This window comes from Dipodomys ordii, unplaced genomic scaffold, assembly GCF_000151885.1.
Source record: "Dipodomys ordii isolate 6190 unplaced genomic scaffold, Dord_2.0 Scaffold24, whole genome shotgun sequence".
NCBI lineage: Eukaryota > Metazoa > Chordata > Mammalia > Rodentia > Heteromyidae > Dipodomys > Dipodomys ordii.
In genome coordinates this window covers 5,352,097-5,374,563 of record NW_012267240.1, presented here as the reverse complement: position 1 = coordinate 5,374,563, position 22,467 = coordinate 5,352,097, and the positions used below count along the sequence as shown (strand labels likewise).

Below are 22,467 nucleotides of genomic sequence, written 5' to 3'. Positions count from 1 at the left end.
TGCAAACACGGAAGCAAACTAGGAGCCAGGTCATAGCCATATAAGGAGTTGTTTTTTACAGAGAGCACTCGTCACGAGGAAGACGGAAGGCGGGAGCCCGCGCCATCTTAGGTCGCAGCCGCACCACGCGGCCCTGCCATTTTTGCTTTTGCAGCCGTCTTTGGTCGCGGCTCCTGCAGCTCTCCACAGTGGGATATTATGCAGCACAGATGGAGGAAGATATAATATATAATATAAAGTGCTAAGGTATACAAAAATAAAATATGAGTTATAGAAAAATATAAAGAAATAAGTAGAAATTTGGATATATTTCAAGCATCCAAGTATTGTGTGTTGTATATTTACTAATCAAGTTGGGCTATTATACATGCCATATTATCTACTTCATGAACATTATCTACTTCATTTTAGCCAAACAAGTACAAAGTAGAAAGTGATTGTTAACTAAGAATATTTGTTATTGTGTGTTGGTCCTGGGACTTAAACTCAGTGCTTGAGTGTTGTCCCTGAAAATTTAGTTGAAGAATAGTACTCTACTACATGAGCTACAGTTTAACTTCTAGATTTGTTTGTTGAGAGAGTATAATGGTCACTCGTGCCCAGCCTGTCTTGAAACCCGATTTTCCTATGTCAGCCTCCTGCCCAAGACTAGAATCAAACTTATAATCTTTTACCTCAACTTTTTGAGAAGTGGATTTTTTTTTGTCAGTTGTGAGGCTTGAACTCTGGGTGTGGGCACTGTCCCTGTGTTCTTCAGCACAAGGCAAGTGCTCTATCACTTGAGCCACAGTGCCACTTCAAGTTTTCTAGTGGTTTATTAGAGATGAGTCTCATGGATTTTCCTGCCTGGGCTGGCTTTGAACCATGATCCTTAGATCTCAGCCTCCTGAGTAGCTAAGATTACAGGCATGAGTCAATGGAGCCAGGCATGGATTCTTTTTCTTTATGCAGTATTTTAACTTTCAACAGAGGTAGTCTTCAACTAAAATATGCTTTTCATCTTTATAATAATATTCTGATAAAACCATACAGTGCCTGGGCGCTGACCCCGAGCTTTTGTGCTCAAGGCTAGCATTCTACTACTTGAACCACAGCTCCACCCCTGGCTTTTTTTTAATAGTTTATTGGAGATAAAAGTCTCGTAGTCTTTCCTGTCTGAGCTGGCTTTGAACTGCAGTCCTCAGATCTGAGACAGCTGAGTAGAATTCTGGGCATAAGCCATCAGTGCCTGGCTAGGAAGGGCATTTTTTTATTTTTAAAATTCCAAACAGTTCTGATATTTCCATTGGAATTGTTAGAGCCTCACTTTGTACAAGTCAGATACCATTTGTAGAGTTCAGTTGAAATACAACATTCATAGTAAAGGAGCATTGTTTACTCTCTTCAGGTATGGCTTGTGATCTAAAGTCAATGACTACCTGAGAAGTAGTTTCTTAAGAAATGCTTTTAGCAAGAAAAATATGAAACTTTCTCAACTTCTAATTGCTCCTCAGTGATATAGTAAAAATAATGATTAAATATGGCATATTATATAGGAATTACATGCAGGAAGATATAGTAAGTTCTGGAATAACAGACAAAATGAAAACATATGACATATAGAACTATATATAAGAATGAAAATTTGGATAGGAGTCAAGCATTCAAGCATTATATATTTATTTGTTTTAATTTAATTTTATTAATTTTTTTGCATTTCAAATTTTTATTGAAAGGTACCAAACAACAGTTGGGCAGGTTGCATCTGCCCAACTCAAAGTTAACACTGATGTTTTCAAAATGTTGAAATGTATCAGCCCTTTGGCGAAACCGAAAGGTCACCCATAAAGCATGGTCTACAAAAAGTTAAGCATGAAACATACACTCTAGGTCTTTGGTTTGTTTCTTCAGCGCTGGTCAGAATTGCTAACGGCCATTCGGGAGGGACTGTGGCTACGTGTACTGTCCATACACTTCCTACGTCTCCTTAGATCCACTGCTGACTGGAGCAACTCTCGCTACTACTACCTCTGCCATCTCGTAATTATGGGATGCTGACCGTGCATAAGACACAGAGGTATTTGTGAAAGTAGTCTCTTCCTTTAAAAACAAAATTCTGCATTAGAAGCAATTGCAGTTTTATAAAATCTGTCATAATAACTGGAGTGGGTTATCTAGCTTATTTATCTACCAGCTTGTTTAGCTTACTTTAGTGGAGGCAAAACAAGTTATCAGAGTGACAATTTAGTTTTGAGTTTCTAACATAACTGACACTAGTTTCTTCAGTGGAACTAGAATAAGGCAGTAGATTATAAAAATTCACCATGGATGTAAACATCACTTGTTTCTAAGAGAAATATTAAAGATAATATATCAAACTTGCAAGGTCTTATTTTTTTCTTTATATAAAATGCCTGCAAATTCAAATATAATTTCTTATGTAGCAGTAAAATCCTCTTCGAATTAACTGCTACCCATGTAATGAGTTTAAGAAGCCTTTTACTGCCTGGAATATTAACTCTGATGCCTTAAAGTGCATTTGTGAAATACTGGTTTTCATGTAAACTTCATAATTTAAAATATAAGGTTTAAATCAAGAAGTTTACCATTAAAAACACTTAAAAACAATAGCTCCAGTATAGAAAGGTGGTTAAAGTTAGAAATGAAGATTCACAGTTTACCTTCTTAGGTTTGTTATTCCTTGGTGCCTTTAGCTTTGACTTGACTGCTTTACAGATGAATTCAAGTCTTAATACAGTTCTACTAAACATTAATTAGCCAGTTTGCCCAGATCTGAGGTTATATAGTGCTAACCTAGGTGGTGTTTCCATGTATCATAGCTTAACATCCATTACAACATGGAATCCATACTTAGAGTCGTGGAGAAAGGTTCCACAGGGCTTTGTTTTCTTGCTTCAATAACAGAAACTTAAGTCAACAAAAATCCCAGTTGCATAGAAGTCTGCCTAAATATCAACTAGCTTGTAAGATTCATTATTATATGTATATTAAATAACACTGAGTTTTGACTGCAGAAAGATGATATACTGAGTTATGAAATTTAGAGGGTAAATATGTAGAAAACATGGCCAAGCCTACATGTCCATCATGGTGCTTGAACTCTGAGCTTGGGTGCTGTCCCTGCGCTCTTCAGCTCAAGGCGAGCACTCTACTGCTTGAGCTACAGCGCCACTTCAGATTTTCTAGTGGTTTATTGGATATAAGAGTCTCATGGACTTTTCCTGCCTGGGCTGACTTTGAACCATGATCCTCAGATCTCAGCCTCCTGAGTAGCTAGGATGACAGGAGTGAGCCACTGGCGCCCAGCTAAGCCTACATTTTTTAATGCATATAATTACTGTAAGGTTGAGAAACCTTAGCAAGTTCCAGAAACCCAATGTGGAGATCATCTGCCCATAGTCCTGTTTTTGTTTTTGTTTTTTTTTGTTTGTTTTTTATACCACCGAGGTTGAAATGCTATGGTTGTGAGCCATGCCACCTCAGTTTATGTACAGGGCAGAGTTTTGGTGCTGATGCCCAACTTGGGCTTCTGTTACTTTGACTGAGTTAGATATTAGATACTTGCAGTCTACCTACAACAAGACAGGCAATAAAAAACACTTATTTCAGTGCTACCTTAAAAATGCAGGCTATATGCACGAAGCCCTGGGTTCAAGTCCTCAGTACCGCATAAGCAGAAAAAGCTGGAAGTGGTGCTGTGGCTCAAGTGGTAGAATGCTAGCCTTCAGCAAACGAAGCTCAGGGACAGTGCCAGGCCTTGAGTTCAAGCCCTAGGACTTGCAAAAAAATGCTAGGATATCAATTCTGCTGTATTCTACTTCTTAGGAGAGATTTTTTTTGCTTATGGGGTCCTGAGGAATCGAACTCAGGGCCTCATGCATACAAGGCAAGCACTCTACCACTGAGCCACCTTCCCAGCCCTGGCTGTAGCTTTTTCAAAAGAAATCATAATTATGGGAGGCAGAGGAGGGAAGAGTTGGGGTGGTGGGGAGGGAAGGGATGGTAGGAGAAAAACAAAGGAGGTGGTAATAATACTCGATAGGAAATACACTCATTACCTTACTCATGTAACTGTAACCTCTCTGTACAGTATCTTTACAATAAAAAATTTAAAAATCAAAAAAAAATACTGTACAGAGGGGTTTCAGTTACATGAGCAAGGTAATGAGTACATTTCCTATCCAGCATTGTTGCTTCCTCCTTGGCTTTGAATCTTGATCCTCAGATCTCAGCCGTCTGAGCAGCTAGGATTATAGGCATGATCCACCAGTTCCTGGCTGGTATGATTTTGTATCCTTAGAATACATCTCAAGTGGGCTTCAATATCATTAGCACTCAGAGAAATACAAATTAAAACCACGATAAATATCAAGTTACAATGGCTTTTTTTGTTGTCAGTTGTGGGGTTTCAGCTCAAGGTTTGGGTGCTGTCCTGGAGCTTTTTAACTCAAGGCTAGCACTCTTAACCACTTTGAGCCACAGCACCACTCCCAATAAAAATAAAAAAATGCAGGCTATTAAGGATATTTATTAACAATTGAAATTATGTGTATTTGTGTGTGCCCGTTTGGGAAGTTAACTTGGGTTCCCAGAGCCATCTCAGAGGTTTTTTGTTGTTGTTTTTATATTTTTGCTTAAGGCTAGCACTCTATTTTTTGAGCCACAACTCCATTTCTGGCTTTTTGATGGCTGACTGTAAGTAAGATTCTTAGGACTTTACTACCTGGGTTAGCTTTGAACTATGATCTTCACATCTCAGCCTCCTGACTAACTAGGGTTACAGATGTAAGCCATCTATGCCTGGCTAATAAGATTTTTTTTTGAGGAAATTTGTCAGTAAGTTGCTAATGCTGGCATCAAATTTGTTATCTTCCAACTGAATCTCTTGAGTAGCTTCAATTCCCACTAGCATGGAATTATAAGCCTCCCCATTTGTCTTGTTTATGTATAAATTTCTTGTTAGTACATACTAACAGGAAAAGTATAACTGTAAAATATATGTGAAAAGCAGCAACACACAGTAATTGCAAGTATTACGCAGTCATTATTTATGTAGACCCATATTTCAGCAAAAATGGACGGAATCTGGTCACATTGGTATTCCTAATACTTGGTTTGGATGCTGAAGTTGGGGATCGTTGTGTACCAATATTTGAGATCAGTTTAGGGAAAGTAGCATGAAAAGAAACAATAAGCAAAGTACAATAAATTTAAACAAATCCTTATACACATTCATGTTTCTCTTATTATTACAGACCAAGTTATGGATATTAATTAATCTAGACAGGTATGACAGTTAGTATCCCCACAAACAGAAATAGCAAAAAATCTTTTAAAAGATTTTGAAAGTTTCCATACTCATTCTCAAATCCTAGCTTATAGTCATTTCAACATCTTGAAAATATCATCCTGAAAGTCTTAAAAATAAGAGCACCATTACAATCCAATTAAAACAGCTTTATTATTGTTGCTTTGGTGGTTGTTATTATTCTCTGTACTGATTAAAAATAAACCCCAAGGCCTTATATATTAAACATTCACTGCTAATTTGAGCTCCCAGCTCCAAACATGTAGAAAATCCAGACTGACTTCAACTCTGATTTAGATACATGTAGAACTAGAGATATTGAGGGTATAATTTGCTTGTTCTTCGTAGAGAAGTCTTTTTTTTTTTGCGTTTAGGGTCTACAATTAGTGACTCTTAGTAAGGATGGAGTTGCCAAAAAATTATTATAAAGATAAAATGCAGTTTTTAGTTGAAACCGACCTCTGGGAAACATGCTACTTCATTAAAAAATAAAAATCCATTCCTGGCTTCTCAGGAAGCTGAGATCTCTGGATTGCAATTCAAATCTAACCAGAGTAGGAGAATACTAGATACATTTATCTCCAATTAACCAATGAAAAGCCAGAAGCAGAGCTCTGGATCAAGGGGTAAAATTGTAGCCCTGAGCTACAAAAGGTAATGGGCAGCACTTAGGCCCTGAGTTCAAGACCCAAGTCTGTCACAAAATAAAAAAATCCATGAAGTTTAAATCAGAATAAACCAGAACACTGAAAATGCTGATTCCTAAACCTATTTAATCCTTTTTATATTATGTTTATAGGATGACTTATTTCTAAATAAGTATATCTAAAAGGTTCATATTCGAAACTGTCAAGGCAAGACTCAGCTGTTAACTATTGGGTAAACAGAGAATAAGATTCTTTTTGTCATTCTCGACTAAATGTTAATGAAACCACACAAGAAGCACATAAAGTGCTTGGAGAGGATTATACCTATAATCCAAGATCCAACTGCAGGCATTGGTAAGTAGATTATGGCTCAAGCTGGCCTGCGTTAAAACAGCCACACATAACTGAAAAAATAACAAACAAAAAACTCTAGGAGTGTAGCTCAAATTTTGTTCTTGCCTTTAGTTCATAGCCCAGTATTGAAAAAAGAAACTGTCAGCATCATCTGTATTCAGTCAACTGAAAAAAATGTGTAACAAAGAACACAAAATACCCTAACGACTAAATATCATTTCTCTGAAATTGTTTTTCTATCCTCAGACTTCTTTTCTAGTCCATTAATCTAAGTCTTGGCTGAAACAAACTTCACTTTGCCTTTCCATGAGTAGATTTCACTCTCTTTCTGTGTGTTGATTTAAACATCTTTGGTTCTCTTCAACATTCATTCCAAATCACCTCTCATTTCCTGAAATGTCTCCATACTATGCATCTTTCTTTTGTCCTTCCATCACCTTTAACTATTCTTCCTTCAGCTCTCCCATTACTGTTGAATTTGTGTTTCTTCTAGAATATCGTCCTACTGTGAGTCTGGTCATTCCTCCTGTCTGGATTTCTTTTTTCTCTTGTTTGACAGAAAAACAAAGCTTTGAGCAGTATTCTTTGAATAGCACTAAATTTGAAATCCTCTAGTGGAAATATGAGTGGACGGAGACTGTTAAGATCAAGTATATTGTTATTTTGTTTTCTAACCTAAAAAGATTTCTTTCTTAATTTATGGAGTTAAAACTGACCCCCAGTAGAACTCTATGGCTTCTGTCTCTTTACAAACATATACCTTTTAAAAGTTAGTATTAGAAAAATGAAGAGTTCTGAATATGGGCAATTTCTTATCGTCATGTGGCAGATGAAGCAACAGATTTTGTGAAAAGGTGAACTATCTGGAAAAGTCACATACCTAGTAAATATCACTGCCAAAATTGAACTTAAATATCCTTATTTTGAATTCAATACCTCCCTCTATTGCTTGAAGATATTTTGATTCTACTACTGAAGTTAGGGCATGGGGACATCTAATGGAAATTACTTAATTTTTTTTTATCCTCACCTGACGTAGTGAGAGAAGAGGTCACATCAAATGGAGATAGAAGGGGTGAGGAGATGTCAGAAGAGGAAGTGTGGGTAACTGAAGTTGAGACCAGTTTCCAGTAGGAAGCTCACTGGATGCTGCTCGCTGTCCACTGGTCACTTGCAATGATCCAAGTTTGTTTACAGACAACTCCATGGAAACACCAAGATTCTACATCTGATTGTTGCAATAGGTCCACCTGTATCCCTATTTAAACAATTTGTTTTTTCCCTTCTCCCCCACAAATTATGCCATTTGTTAGGAAATGGAAAGACTTGGAAAAAATTATATGAAGTGAAGTAAGCCAGGCCCAAAGAAACATAGGTCCCATGGTTTTCCTTATTTGCAATAACTAGTATATGTCTGAGACTAGCAGAAATGGTCAGATAAGTTGATGTTAGGTGAAATGAACTCCAAGATAAGGACTCAAATGTTTTTTTCTTTCTTGTGATTGTTTCTAACATATTTATAAGATGATTTTTTTTGTTGCTTTGTATGTCCCTCCCCCATGGTATAACCCCTATTTTCACTGTATTTGATGTAGGTGTAGTCTTTTTTAGGAACCACCATACTGCTTTCCATGTACCTCTCTTCTGATTTTTTTCTCTAACAACTTTTAATAATTTTCTCAGAGACAAATTGTGCTTGCATTATTTCCTATTATTTTTATTTTGCTGGTCCAATGGCTTGAACTCGGGATCTGAGCACTATTCTGGATTTTTTATTGCTAAAGCATTGAGCTATAATACTTTAGTAATTGTTCAAGTTTAATCTGTTTGGCTATTAATTGAGTTAAGAGTGTCATGTGGAATGGAGTGATATTGATGTATTGATATTGATGTATTAATGGGAAATTTTGTGCAACTAATAGGAATAATGAAACAACTATGTTTATTGCAGCATTATTTACCATAGCTAAGATATGAAAGCAACCTAGATGCCCCTCAGTAGATGAATGGATCAAAAAATGTGGTGTATATATATATATACATATATATATATATATATATATGTATACAATGGAATTCTATGCCTCCACCACAAAGAATGGCATTGCCCCATTTGTTAGGAAATGGAAAGACTTGGAAAAAATTATATGAAGTGAAGTAAGCCAGGCCCAAAGAAACATAGGTCCCATGGTTTCCCTTATTTGCAATAACTAGTACATGTGTAGGACAAGCAGAGAAGGCCAAAAGCTATGTACATATGACCATCTAAGATGATGTGAAGTGAAATGAACCCCAAGATAGGGACACAAACCTTTTTTCTTTCTTTCTCTTGTTTCTAATGTATTTATAATGTAATATGTGATTTTTTTGTTGCTTTGTATGTTCCTCCCCCAAGGTATAACCCCTGTTTTCACTGATTTGATGTTGGTGCCTTGCATCTTGCATGTACATTTTTCTAATTTGGGGAAGGGAAGGGAAAAAACAAAATGCTTAACTAAGGATACAGATTGGCCCATTGTAACAATGAGATGTACAAAACACTATGTTGAAAACAAACTACAAATTCAGCAGGGGGGTGGTTGTAGTTGTGGAGGTGGGAGAGAAGGGATGGTAGGGGGAAAACAATGGAGGGGGCAACAATGCTCAATAGGAAATATACTCATTACCTTGCTCATGTAACTGTAACCCCTCTGTATAGCATTTTTACAATTAAAAAACGTGCAAGAAAAGAATAATAAAAAAAAAGTTTGACAGCCTTCCCTGCCTTGCCTGACTTGCAACTAATGTCTGCAGATCAGAATCTCCAACATATCAGTGATTATAGGTGTCAGTTCTATGTTTCCTGGTAGTATTGCATTGTTAGGTTTATGGATGTCAACTGCTTTAAGCAGCATCTTTTGCGGCACTCTCAGGCTTTGAAAAATGGTCTCTGCTCATTAGAATAAACAGCTGAGAGGAAGAAGGTCCAGGTGCTCTCAGAACTTTCTTCTTCCTGTCTTTAGACACATTAATTTTCTTTGTCAGTCATGGGGCTTGAACTCTGTGCTTGGGTGCTGTCTCTGTGCTCTTCCCCTCAAGGTGAGCACTCAACCACTTGAGCCACAGTGCCACTTCCAGTTTTCTAATCATTTATTGGAGGAGATAAGGGTCTCATGGACTTTCCTGCCTAGGCTGGCTTTAAACCGTGATCCTCTGATCTCAGGCTCCTGAGTAGCTAGGATTACAGGCATGAGCCACCCCCATCCAGCTGGACACATTTCTTTGCCCATCATTTCTACCTGTGATTCTGGGCCATGCAGACACCCACCCTCTGGGACTTTGATATTGCAGAAGCCTAATGGACAATTTGTCTCTTCTAAATATGAAACCAGTATGGCAGTTGTCGTAGCCTTCTTCCTCTTATTAACATCCACCATGGAATCTTGGGCCTCTTACATTCTCTGTCTTCTGGGCCCAGGTAGAAAGTGAGGAAAAATTGAGAGGAAAATAGAGTGGAGGAAAACAGGGAAAGTGAGGGGGTAGGAGAAAGAGACTTCTGTGGAGATTAGTTTTGGCTTTTTTTCAACTTTTAATTCAGCACAACTTTCTTCATATTAAAAGTTATACAATTCAGCATTTTTGGTCTGAAACGTCTATAAACTGTACACACTTAAAGGAAAAAAATAAATGTTTAAAGACTAATGCCAAATATGTCATTTAGGCCATTGGTAAGTACTCTTGTAAACTATGCATTGTTTCTCAGAGGTTCTATTTTGGTTATGCATTTTCTTGTTTTTTTTTTTTTTTAGGAATCCAACACTATTAATTCACAGACTGTGTTAGGGTATGTGTATAAATATATACAACAAACAATATATAGTTATATATACAATTATATATGTAGTAGTTATAATATATATTTTATATGTAGCTATATATAGTCAAAACTACATTTTGTGTCACAATTACATTTTAATTTTCAACTACCTTTGGGAGAATTGGTCAATTGTTGATAAGAGTGCCATGGACTTCATTACTGGCCTGGCTTTGAACTTTGGTCTTGGGATCTTAGCCTCCTGAGTAGCTAGCATTTTAGACCTTTATCATTGCCATCTGAAAAACTCATATTTTGGTGGAATGTTGTACCAGCCTTGAACTGACATCCTATTACTGCACCTTGAACTTGCAGCAAGGCTCAGGCCAGTCCTCTGCAACTTGGAGGATGACCAAATGCACCAGCATGGATGCTACACAACATGGGTGGGAATGGGACTAGAAGAAGATTTTTCCCCTGTGCTCTATAACTAGGAATGGTTGGGAAGGCAGACCCTGCCTTGTTCTGTCTATCAGTCCCTTGGGATATTTGAACATGCCCACCCACAAGGTCTGCAGAAGGACTGGTTGGACACCAGGGGCATTTGTAATCAGATCTGGTGCCTCTAATGGACACTATCTTTGCCTCTACTGGGATCCTAGCTGACTGCTGACTTTCTCTAGACAAATAGAAGGGTGATATAGCCCTGTGTGTTTGTAATTTAATTTGAAGTAGTGCGTCTTCCTGACATGGGCATGGGTATTGAGAAAATGAATGGTACTTGATGGTCAGTCCACATTTTGGCTGGAGTTCATGCTGCTGTAGTTCACTGGGCCAGGCCTCGGGTAACCATTGCTGTCAGGATAACTGGAGTCCTTGCTTCTGTGTGAAGTTTCCATCACAGTATATATTTGCCTTTCCCATGAATCATTTTAGATACCTCATAACTATAGGAGTTGTGTACTGCATCATATGTGTGTGTGTGGCTGGTGGGTTTGGAGAGGGTGGTGTGGATGTGTGTGTGCCAGTAGTGGGGATAGAAGCCAGGGATAATGTGCCTTGTTAAAATGTGTTTTTGTGAATAAGTTGCCAAGGCTGGCATTAAACTGTTAATCTTCCACCTCTACCTTTTGAGTAGTCACAATTCTCAGCAGTTTAGAATTATAAGTCACCCATTTGTCTTGATTTTGAGTCAGTTTCTTGCCGGTAGATACTGATGGGACAACTCTGTTACTAGTATGTGATAGGCAGCCCAATGCAGTAAATGCTAGTTTGTAAGCAGTCATAATATGTATAGAGCAATAGTCCAATAAAATGGTTAAGAAGCTGCACCTTTCTGCATTTCTAGCATGGGGGGCATGGTAGGTGGAGCACCAATGATATCACTATCTCCAGACCAGTTTGAGCAATATTGCATTAAAACACAAAATAATCAAACAATATAAATATAAAACAAGCCAAAATGGTGCGATTCACAGGAACTTAATAAATATAAAAGAATCCTTTTATTTGACCCATTCATATTTCTCTTTACCTTACTAACCAAATAACAAATATTAATCATTGTGGATATTTTAAATAATATAGCCATAAACAGAAACTACAACTAATCTCTAAAACTTGTGTAAGTTTACATAATTATATTCATTTTCAAACCTACCTTATATTCCTCTTCATCTTGAGGAAAATAGCATCCCAAAAGTGTGAACAATAACTAGCATTAGAGTCCAATTAAATTTGCTTTATTCTAGTTATTATTCTTCCATTCTGTTTTGGGGACATGAGCAAGACTTCTGCGTATTCAGGGTGAACTAGGACACTGAAGTATAACCCAAGCCCCAAAGAACAATTTTAAATTTAGAATACTCCAACTGATATCAAACTTTATTTAGATAAAAGTCAAATTTAAAAAAGGAAATTAACTTTTGATTTTCATTCTTAACCATATCTACATTGTTTTACATCTAAAATCAATGACACATCCAAACAGCCAAATAAAACATAAAAACAATGTAAAAGGTCATAGTAGACATCAAATCAATAAATTTAAACAAATCCTGTCATTATATACATTCAAATATCTTGAAATGTTATAGACCAAGGCATAGATGTTTAATTGTCTTATAAAGGCATTTTAATATAACCATAAACAAAAGTAGTGAAACGTCTTCAGAAAGTTTGACAGTTTCCATATTCTTTTTCAGAACCTACATTATATCTTCAACTTTTAACCCCAACTGACATTAATCTTGATTTAGATAAAAGTCAAATTTAAGAAATGGAAATTTACTTTTGATTTTTATTTTTCAACTTATCTACACTGTTTTTCATATAAAATCCATTAAAAAATGTCTCCATGCTCCTCATCCCTTGGGTTCTTTCCTCATGTATCCTAATCTGTTACTTTTCTGCCGCCCTTCCCTTCCTGTTGATCGCTTTCTTGTAGGATATCTCCCTATCTTCCCTCCTTTCCCCTAATCTTGCATTTTCCATGGATTTACAGATAAATCAAAATAAAAAAATTTACAGAGAAAAGAATTTTTTTGGGTCCGGTCGTGGGGGTCTGAACTCTGGGCCTGGGCACTGTCCCTCAGCTCTTCAGCTCAAGGCTAGTGCTCTACCACTTGAGCCACAGCGCCACTTCCGGCTTTTTCCTTTTTGCTTATGTGGTGCTGAGGAATCGAACCCAGGGCTTCAGGCATGCAAGGCAAGCGCTCTACCACGGAGCAACCTGCCCAGCCCCCCTAAAAGTATTATTTTTGAAGAGTGTATTAACCCATAGGGCCCCGATAATCAACGGGGCCCAATAGTCAGCATGGCCCCATGATCCAGCCTGCTAGAGGGGACAGGGCATCAAGAGGTGAGGCTCACAGCTGCACAGACCTGGCCACTACAGAGAGCCAGGAAATGAGAGGCTGAAGTCACGGGCCCAAGTGGCAGGCAGTCTGAGAGGCGGGCCATGTCGCTGAAAGGGGCGGGGCACGCCGCCGAAAGGGGGCGGGGTGTGCTATTGGGGGGGTGGGGCGTCGAGGCCCACTTGGTGAGCTGCCTATTGGTATTGGAGCGGGGGCAGGGGCGGAGCATGAATGGCGATTTGAAACCGTTGGTTAGGGAGGTGCGCAGCCGATCTAGGTATATATAGGCTGCGTGCTCCTAGGCCTGAGGAGAGGTTAGAGTGAGGGGAGGGGACAGCAGTCCACAGGGAGGGCCCAGGAGTTCGGAGGACACCTGGACTCATGAGGCGAGGGGATTCCGGAGGAGTCCGGGAGAGTCCTGAGGAGAGAGGAGTCCGGAGGAGACAGCAGTCCTGAGGTGAGGGGAGTCCGGAGGGGTCCGGAGGAGACCCGAGTCCTGAGGTGAGGGGAGTTAGGGAAAGACCGGGAGTCCTGAGGGAGGAAGTGCGCGTGGAGGAAGGAGAGGAGCAGGAGTGGAGGGACAGACCGCAGGAGGGGGGCCTGCCGGAGCCGAGCAGGGCGGGCCTGGGGCGGACAGGGCAGGTCTTGGGGGGGCATTTGGGGCTTCTCGAGGAAGCTATTCAGGCCTGCTTGAGGGGTCATTCGGGGCCTCCTCCGGAGGTCATTCAGGGTCTCCTCGAGAGGTCATTCGGGGCCTCCTCGGGAGGTCATTTGGGACCTCTTCCAGAAGTCATTCGGGGTCTCCTCCAAAGGTCATTCGGGGCCTCCTCGGGAGGTCATTTGGGACCTCTTCCAGAGGTCATTCGGGGGTCTCCTCCGGAGGTCATTCGGGGCCTCCTCGGGAGGTCATTTGGGACCTCTTCCAGAAGTCATTCGGGGTCTCCTCCAGAGGTCATTCGGGGCCTCCTCAGGAGGTCATTTGGGACCTCTTCCAGAGGTCATTTGGGGTCTCCTCCGGAGGTCACACGGGGCCTCCTCGGGAGGTCATTAGGGGCCGGCCTCTAGAGAGGCCTGTGGAAAGGCGCGTCCCAGAGCAGAGCAGGGCAGGCCTGTGGAGAGCAGAAAGGCCTGCAGAGAAGGAGAAAAGGAAGAAAGGGAAAAGCCTTCCCCTTTGGAGCTTTGGAGCTTTGGAGGTCTGAGGTATGGAGGTTTGCACACTGACTAAATGATGGTTTGCAGACCAACTAATAAAGGTCGGAGAGGGGGTCAGGATGGACTAGTGGAGGCTTGGAGGTTTGGTGGTCGAGGTTGCTCTTGGTTCTGGACAAAGACAAGGTTCTAGCCCAGGATAAGGAAGTCTCAGGACCCCTTTCTGGTGTAAGTAGTAAAAATAAACTTCTTTTGTTCATATCTCACTGTGCCTCATTGGATTGAATCCCTCTTTGGAGGTCATAAGTACAGTAGTACATGAGGAATCCTTATGTGGACATATTAGTGGAAAGAGACCATTTCAGATGAAGTATATCCTCTCTCCTACATAGGTTTCTTTCTCAATTTGTTTAAAATGACACTGGGAAGAACTCCATGGTCTCCTTCTCTTTACCCATAAACCTTTCAAACTCAGTATTAGAAATATGAAAGGACCTGAGTTTGGGCACTTCTTTCTCCTCATGTGGCCTGTGAATAAATGGATTTGCTGAGAGACTGAACCTACTGGATATATCACCTACATAGTAAACATCACAGCCAAAAGTGAAGGTAGTTGTCCAAAATTCACATCAATACTTCCCTTGGTTATCTGAAGCTGTTTGGTTTCTTCTACTAAATTAAGTGGACAGGAATATCTGATGGGAAACCTTAAGGAGTTTCCCTGCCTACCTGACATTGTGAAAGAAGAGATCGCATCAAATGGAGAAAGAAGGGATGAGGAGATGTCAGGAGAGGAAGTGTGGGTAGCAGAAGCTAAGAGAGCACAATATAGTAAGAAGCTCACTGGATGCTGCTCGCTGTCCACTGGTCACTTGTGATGATCCAAATTTGTTTACAGACAATTCCATGGAAACCCCAAGATTCTACTAGGTGGTGATAGGCTAGGTGGGAGAATGATGTCATCTGTTAGAGCAGTTTAAGGGCATGAAGTAGCCAATCACAAGATTGGATTGTGAACCAGAAAAGGGGATTGGGGAAGACCTCTAACAGCTCCTGAGTGGTTGAGCTCTGGGGAATTGATGTCTACAAGTCAGATATGGCATCTGTTTTCCCTTTTGTGCCCTGCATTTTCCTTGATGATTCTTTTCCTTCCTATGTCTTAGTTCTGTTGCCTCTTCCTTATTCTCCCACAGAACAGTTTTCCTTTTGCCAGCATACCTTTGGATCCCTAACAATACCTGAAAAGAATATAAGTTTAAATATATGTGCAAACAGAAATGGTTTTTTATTAATCATCTATTCCATCATGTTCCATTGTACACTTTGAAGAATTATTAAAATATAGACAGAGAATTTTAGTGTACTTTAACCATGAAGCTATATGAATATATCTATATATTCCTATATGTTTATGTAGTCTGTTTAACTCTTATCATATACAGGGAATTAAAGCAAAAAGTGGGTAGTGAAAATGTGACTCACAGTCTTAAAGGTATTATATGGCGTAGCCATAGTATTGGGCAATCTCCATGTCTATTTGTCTCTGGTGGAAAAATGGGATTTTCCCCACAAAGGTGTTTTTGGAAGCCTTGTCACGCTCTTGCTGAGCCCGCCTTTTCATGGCTTCGCGCTCTGGCCTCTGCTTCTTGCTGATGGGATCTGACTCTACTGGGCCAGGAACATGGGATTTCCTCCATGGAATGGGTTGCAAGCTGAAGTCTTGCAGGAGATATTGGTGTGGAAGCTTAGGTAGTGAGCTGAGCTTGGTGCCAGTAGTGGAAAGGGGATTGTACCACAGAGAAATGGAGGATGAGGTTTCATAGGGTGCAGGCCTCCTAGAAAGAGCAGACTGGGGAGGATGGTTGATTGCCCCCAGAGTGGAATTGCTGAAAATAGGCCGAGGTGGTTTGATTGGAGCTATCAGACATGAGTTGTCAGTAGCTGGTTGGGCTGCATTGACTGGAACAGGCTGGGCTGTGTTAGGAGGAGGCTGGGCAGGGGCAGCTCCAGTGGGTCTCCGGGAGGCCAGAGACTGTGGCCTGCGAAAAACAGGTCGAGCTGGAGGCTTCTCTGGGGAGAGAAAAGGCAAAGGCACCAACTTGACCTTTCCAGGTGGAGGCAGCAGCTCACTCTGGCTTGGGGAGGGACACTGGTTTTCTGCACTCCTCTTTGTTTTGTTTACTGGAAATTTCTCAGGATTTCTAGAATGCAGCCTTGATTGAGTTGCTGTTGAAAATCTGTTGTCTTTGGAATTGGCCTTTCCCAAGGCCCTGGAGGTAGGCAGCCCAGATTTCTTCCCACTCTTGTCACCCAGTGCGTGAAAAACCTGCACTGACTCCATCATGTGCATGGCTAGGTGGCTTCGAGGCTTTCTCAAGGCCTCTTGGGAAGGCTCAGGTTGGTTTCTCTTGCGTCTTTCCTTTGTCGTGCTTGTCTTCTGTGTTTGCACTTGGTTCTCTGACTGTTTGGTCATTCCAATTCTCTTCCTGTTCTTTTCTCTAGCTCGTGTGTTGTTTTCCTGCCCCTGGGTCTTACTTTTGCTGACGCTGCTATGTGGTAGTTTTGCACATTTGTTGGTAGAAGGCCTGCATAGATTTTCTGTGGCACTGGGTGGGAGAGTGCACACTACTGCCTGTTCCTCCAAGTGTTTCTCTGGGTTCTGGCGCTGGACTTTGGCCTTGGGAGCTTCATCAGCAAGCTCAAGGGCTTCATGCTTGTTCTTTCCTCGTTGAACTGAGGGACCGTTGCTGACACTTGAGTTCTTCTTTTGCAGGGTCCCATGGAGGCTTCCCATATTTTGGGGTTGGGTTGTTGTGTCGACTATCAATTGCATAAGATCTATCAATGAATTGAAAATTAAAGTAAATTAAAACATTCAATGTGCAGTAAAATGAATCAAATAGCATGATTACCCTCCCCTAGCATAGCAATGTCAGCAAGAACAGTGCTCCATTGGATTCCCTTTTCAAAGATTCCTCGGACTTCATGGCTCAGGCTGATCTTTTTCAAATGACTAAATCACAAGAATGCATTCATTTGTAATTGACTCATGCATGCCAATCATTGGGGAATGTCATGGGTTATTAAAAGAAGTTGTGAAGGTCCTGTCGTTCTACAGAGATCTGAGAGACATCCAGAGGCTTTGATCAGGTGATTTGAATTTCTTTTTTCTTTTTTTCTTTTTTTTTGGGGGGGGTCCGGTCGTGGGGCCTGAACTCTGGGCCTGGGTGCTGTCCTTCAGCTCTTCAGCTCAAGGCTAGCGCTCTACCACTTGAGCCACAGCGCCACTTCCGGCTTTTTTCTTTTTGCTTATGTGGTGCTGAGGAATCGAACCCAGGGCGTCTAGCATGCAAGACAAGCGCTCTACCACTGAGCCACCTTCATAGCCCCTTGATTTGAATTTCTCCTAAACATTTACCTTCCTTTTGTTCCTGGCTTAGAACTGGAATCAAGGCCTAGAAAATGGGAGTGATTTGGACTGGAATTATGATTGAAATGTGCCAAAGCTAGGTGGATTGTTGCTTTCCGTGGATTCAGCACTTACCTTCCTGCATGCCTTGGCATACTCTTGAATGACTGGCTGACACAATGTGAGGATAGACTACCTCCATGCTAGGGTCGCCTCCATCTCCTGGAGAGTCTCCATGAATTCCAAGAAATAAAGAAAAAGTTAGTCCCCTGCAAGTGAGATGTCCCACCTTCTCACTAACCAATGAAGGAGGTCTGCGCCAACACTGTGTATGTGCTCCTGTGGTCCCACCTTTGGACCACAGGCAAGGCCCTGTGTTTCAGGTGGGTTCAGCTCTAGCTACCAATGATGACAATGTGATGGCATTGTTTCTTTCCATGTTTCACTTTAGATATTCATTATCAGGAATATAAAAGTAAAAGTGATTGAAAAAACATTAAACATTTCAGCCTTGGCGTATGACTCAATGTTTGAACATCTGTTTGCTATTCTCTTGCCTCTGGGTTCAAATGCAGTCATTCCCCAAGAGGCAAGCAAAAAAAGTGGAGGAAAGCCATGCATTCTCTTAGAGGGTAGTCAATTCTTGTCACAACCTATGAGTAATAGTGGTATTATATTGCAATATTGAACAGCAAGGAATGCTTTGTGTTCTTTTTGAATTTTTCACTGTGTATTTTTGTGTTTGTATGTGTGTGTTTCTTGGTGTGTGTGTGTGAGAGAGAGTGAGTATATATAACTCTATATGAACTTAGATTTTTAGGATTCCTTTTGGAATCTTACTCTCTGGCTTGGCCTGTTTCCTCTAGTTTTGGTGCTCTTAACCCCTTGTACCAATCCTGTAATTTTAGATTTTAGCTCGTTAACTGACAATAAGAATCACAATAAGGATATGTTTGCCAGGGTTAGCTTCGATTATCAATGCTCAGATCTCAGCCTCCTGAGAGGCTAGCTTCCAGTCATTAGCCACTGGCTCCCGACAAGAAAAGACTTTACATGTGCAGAAAGGACATACCCTGAGCCTTGTTGCATTTAATCGCATCTCTGAACAAAGAAAATATAACTGTCACTAGCCTAAAATTATTAAGGTATTTTCCAAAATATCCATATTAGCAGATCAATGAATGGGAGTAATTCCAGTGTAGTGTTTTCTCAGGGAGTGATGAAAGCATAACCTCCATGTATGTGTCTGTGATCTTCTCCTAAATGCAGTTCAAATGGCCATGATCTTTCCATATTCCTTCGTTTAATAATTAATTGCTCAGTTTTGTGTTGGTATTGAGCAGTGCATCCAGGACACTGTATTTCTAGGTCAATGCTGTACCCCTTGAGTCATGTCTTTATCCCTCACTGCCTCAGATGGAGTCTACAGTTTGAGCGAATGTAGTGAAAGTAGTGGTTGTGGCTCAGGAGTCCAGTCAACCTGTGTGTGTAATTATCCTTGCTCAGATACACAATAGGTGTCGCTCAATTTATTCTTCTTGGCTCGCTCTACTCACCTGGAACATTTGTGTGTTGGACGGGTTCATCAGTCTCTGAGTCGTACATTCCCAAGGTGCAGACCGATGGTAAAACATTGATGGGATGAACACCCTCGAGGTCCATCCCTATATCTGATTGAGGGGTAGAGGCCCTACTCCCCATGTTGGACACAGAGCCATGAGGCTGCAGGCAGTGACCAAGTTCTCCAGAGTACAGGGGCCCATGTGTGTGGGGATGATAGCAATAGGTCTGGCTTCCTTCCCAATAGGTAGAGGACAGACTATCCTCTTCATTTCCTATGGGAGGAGCCAGGGTCCCCTGAACCAGACTGGGAGACAGTGATGGACATGGAGAAACTATGGCTCTGGCCTGTGCACATGTTGTGTACTGGCCGGTCAAAGCTGACAAAGAGATCACTGAGCTCTGGTGAGTGAGAGTCACAGTGTTGTGGCCTATCATGTCACATTCCCAAATCCTGGAATAGGAGGCAGCTGAGGTGGAGATGTGGCTGTGTGCAGCCTGCCCTGCCCACACGGTTGTGGTAGAATATTGGCACAGGTAGGCACTCCCCATGTGTGGGTGGAAAGAGAAGGCTGTGGGTGATGGCAGTGGCCATGCAGAAGTATAGGCTGGAGCCTGGTATCTGGAGAAGTTGTAGGCACTTGCTGTTATATTGGCATCGCTCCCCATAGGAAGAAAGAGCTGCTCCGGATTTGCAGCTCCAAGGACGTATGGATTGCAGAAATTATCTGGAAGAACAAGAGTGTTATGAGATGTATAGATTCTCATTTTATTTGAGGAACAGTGTAATTTGAAGTTTACAATGATCTTGAACTGTCTCATTCCAATCATCACTGACATGTCAACATTCACATTAGCATGGTGAGAAGTGGTTGAATTCATTTGATGTTCTTCTGAAGAACTTTCCCAAGCCATGCTGGGAACCTCAAGACATCACATGGTCTGCTTAAGTATTGTTGCTTAGGCTAGAATTAGGCATGTCTTTCTTGTTCTATCTTCTCCTGAGTCAGCAGTTGGAGTAATTGCTAAATGTCCTAGCAGGGGTGTGTTTTTCTAGGCTATCCCTAGGGAAGCTGTAACCTCATTTCATGAGTGAGGAAATAAGAGAGTTGAGAGGTCAACCTGATTCTTGAGCCTAACTCCTATGCAGGATTCTGTGTTCTAAGCAAAGACCAGAACGCGGTAGAAATACCAGTTTGCATAGAGGGCAATTGATGTTATTCAAGAGAAAGCAGAGAGTGTTGGATCCGTTTGCCTAAAACTTTAGTTAAATGTGGACTGAGATCTGAGTATCTTCCCAGATGGAAAGATCCATGAAACACTTATCTCCAATTAAGCAAGAAAATTCCAGTTACATAGAGGTAGACTGTTGACCATGAGCAAAGTACTAAGGAACCTATGGCTTTACCTCAGGAACTCTGTCCTGAGTTCAAGATACAGTCCTGGCACACACCTGAAAAAAGGGGATTGTGTTGATTGTTTCATTGGTATTGTTGTGCTCTCTCTCTCTCTAGTCTTGTGCAATTCACATGCCATATCAACATATCATTTGCATGTGGTTTTATGTATTTGGACTGTTTCTTATCCAAAGTCATGACCCCCTGAGAGGTAGGTTCTGAAGCAATGCATTTTGCAAGAAAAATGTACAATTTTCTGAGCTTGTAGTTACCAATCAGTAATAGGAGGCAAAATGATAAGAGTAATACTGGTAATAATAACTGATAATGAATACAAGTGGTATAATATACAGGGCTGATGTAGGAAGCTATGTGGTACAAAGGTATTCCAAAATCCAAAATATGACTCAGAAAATAATCTGAAAATATGTATATGTGTGAAGCACTTATCCAAAGATGAGTATATTTACTAATGAAGTTAGGTTATCACACTTGCATATTATGAAGAGTGCATATTATCAGGTTCCTTTTAGCACCAAACAAGCACAGGGTAGAAGGTGACTGTGAATTAAGAACTTTTGTGGTTGTGTGCTGGTTCCGGGACTTGAACTCAAGGCCTGAATGTTGTTTCTCACTATATTGATCAAGGCTGCTGTTCTACCTCTTGAACCACAGGTGTATTTCTTGCTTTTTTGTGGTTAAGTGAGATAGAATCTCATGGTGATTCCTGCTCAGGCTGACTTTGAAACCAGATCTTCAGATCTCAACCTCCTGATTAACTTGGATTACAGACCTGAGCCACCAGTTCCTGGCTAAGACATATTTTTGTGAATAAGTTGCCAAGGCTGGCATTAAACTGTTAATATTCCACCTTTACTTTTTGAGTAGCCACAATTCTGATCAGCTTAGGATCATAAATCACGCATTTGTCTTGATTTTAAGTCAGTTTCTTGCCGGTAGATACTGATGGGAAAACTCTTTCTGTAACTAGGGAGCCCAATGCAGTAAATGCTAGTTTGTAAGCAGTCATAATTTGTGTGGAGCAATATTGTAATAAAAATGGCTAAGAAGCTGTATCTTTCTGCATTTCTAGCATGGGGGACATGGTAGTTGGAATACCAATGATGTCACTATTTCTGAGACCAGTTTGAGCAATATAGCATTAAACACAAAATAAGCCAAAATGATGTGATTCACAGGAACTTAATAAATATAAAAGAATCCTTTTAGTTGACCTATTCATATTTCTGTTTATCTTACTAACCAAGTAACAAAGAGTAATCTTTCAGATATTTTAATTAATACAGGCATAAACAGAAACTACAACTAAACTCAAAAACTTGTGAAAATTTACATAATTTTCCTCATTTTCAAACTTACCTTATATTCATCTTGACCAAAATATCACCCCAAAAGTATGAACAATAACTAGCATTATAGTCCAATTAAATCAGCTTTATTCTAGTTATTATTTTTATGATCAGGTTTGGGGACATGAGCAAGGCCTTTTGTGTATTCAGGGTGAACGAAGACACTGAAGTATAATCCAAGCCCCAAACAATTATTTTAAATTTAGAAAACCCCAACTGACATAAAATTTGATTTGGATAAAAGTCAAATTTAAGAAATGGAAATGAACTTTATTTTTATTCTTCAACTTATCTACATTGTTTTTCACCTAAAATCCATGACTTTTAGTAAGATTGCATTTTTCTGAACATTATTATACAGTTAAAATATTGCATAAGGACAAACAAAACTGTGACTGGCTCTATTGACATGCCTGAACTTCTAACTACAAGGAGGCTGAGATCTGAGGATTGCAGTTCAATGTCAGAAGGCTCTGGATAATCTGTGAGTCATATATCCAGGTCACTACTGCAAAGCCAGATGTGAATTTATAACAAAAGAATTAGAGCCCAAGCCTTGAACACAAAAGATTATGGAAAGCATCCAGGCCACAAGTTCGAGCCACATGAAAGACATTTTAAAAAT

General features: G+C 40.5%; 1 protein-coding gene across 1 annotated transcript; it reads right to left on the bottom strand.

Moving 5' to 3' along the window:
* Window positions 1-15,601: 15,601 nt before the first annotated feature.
* Window positions 15,602-19,990, bottom strand: LOC105984414 (uncharacterized protein C2orf78-like). Its single transcript, XM_013014589.1, has 3 exons — window positions 19,072-19,990; window positions 17,651-17,737; window positions 15,602-16,944 (listed from the first exon to the last, which is right to left on the bottom strand). The coding sequence occupies exons 1-3, from the start codon at window positions 19,988-19,990 to the stop codon at window positions 15,602-15,604; spliced, it is 2,349 nt and encodes a 782-aa protein (XP_012870043.1).
* Between the last annotated feature and the right edge of the window lie 2,477 nt (window positions 19,991-22,467).

Bases quoted from the DNA above. Each gene is read 5' to 3' on its own strand.
- LOC105984414 (XM_013014589.1), bottom strand. From the start codon at position 19,990: ATGGCTTGGGAAAGTTCTTCAGAAGAACATCAAATGAATTCAACCACT. The intron at 17,738-19,071 runs GTGAGTAGAGCG...GAGACTCTCCAG, and splicing joins CCAACACACAAATGTTCCAG to GAGATGGAGGCGACCCTAGC. The intron at 16,945-17,650 runs GTAAGTGCTGAA...ATTCATTGATAG, and splicing joins ATGCCAAGGCATGCAGGAAG to ATCTTATGCAATTGATAGTC.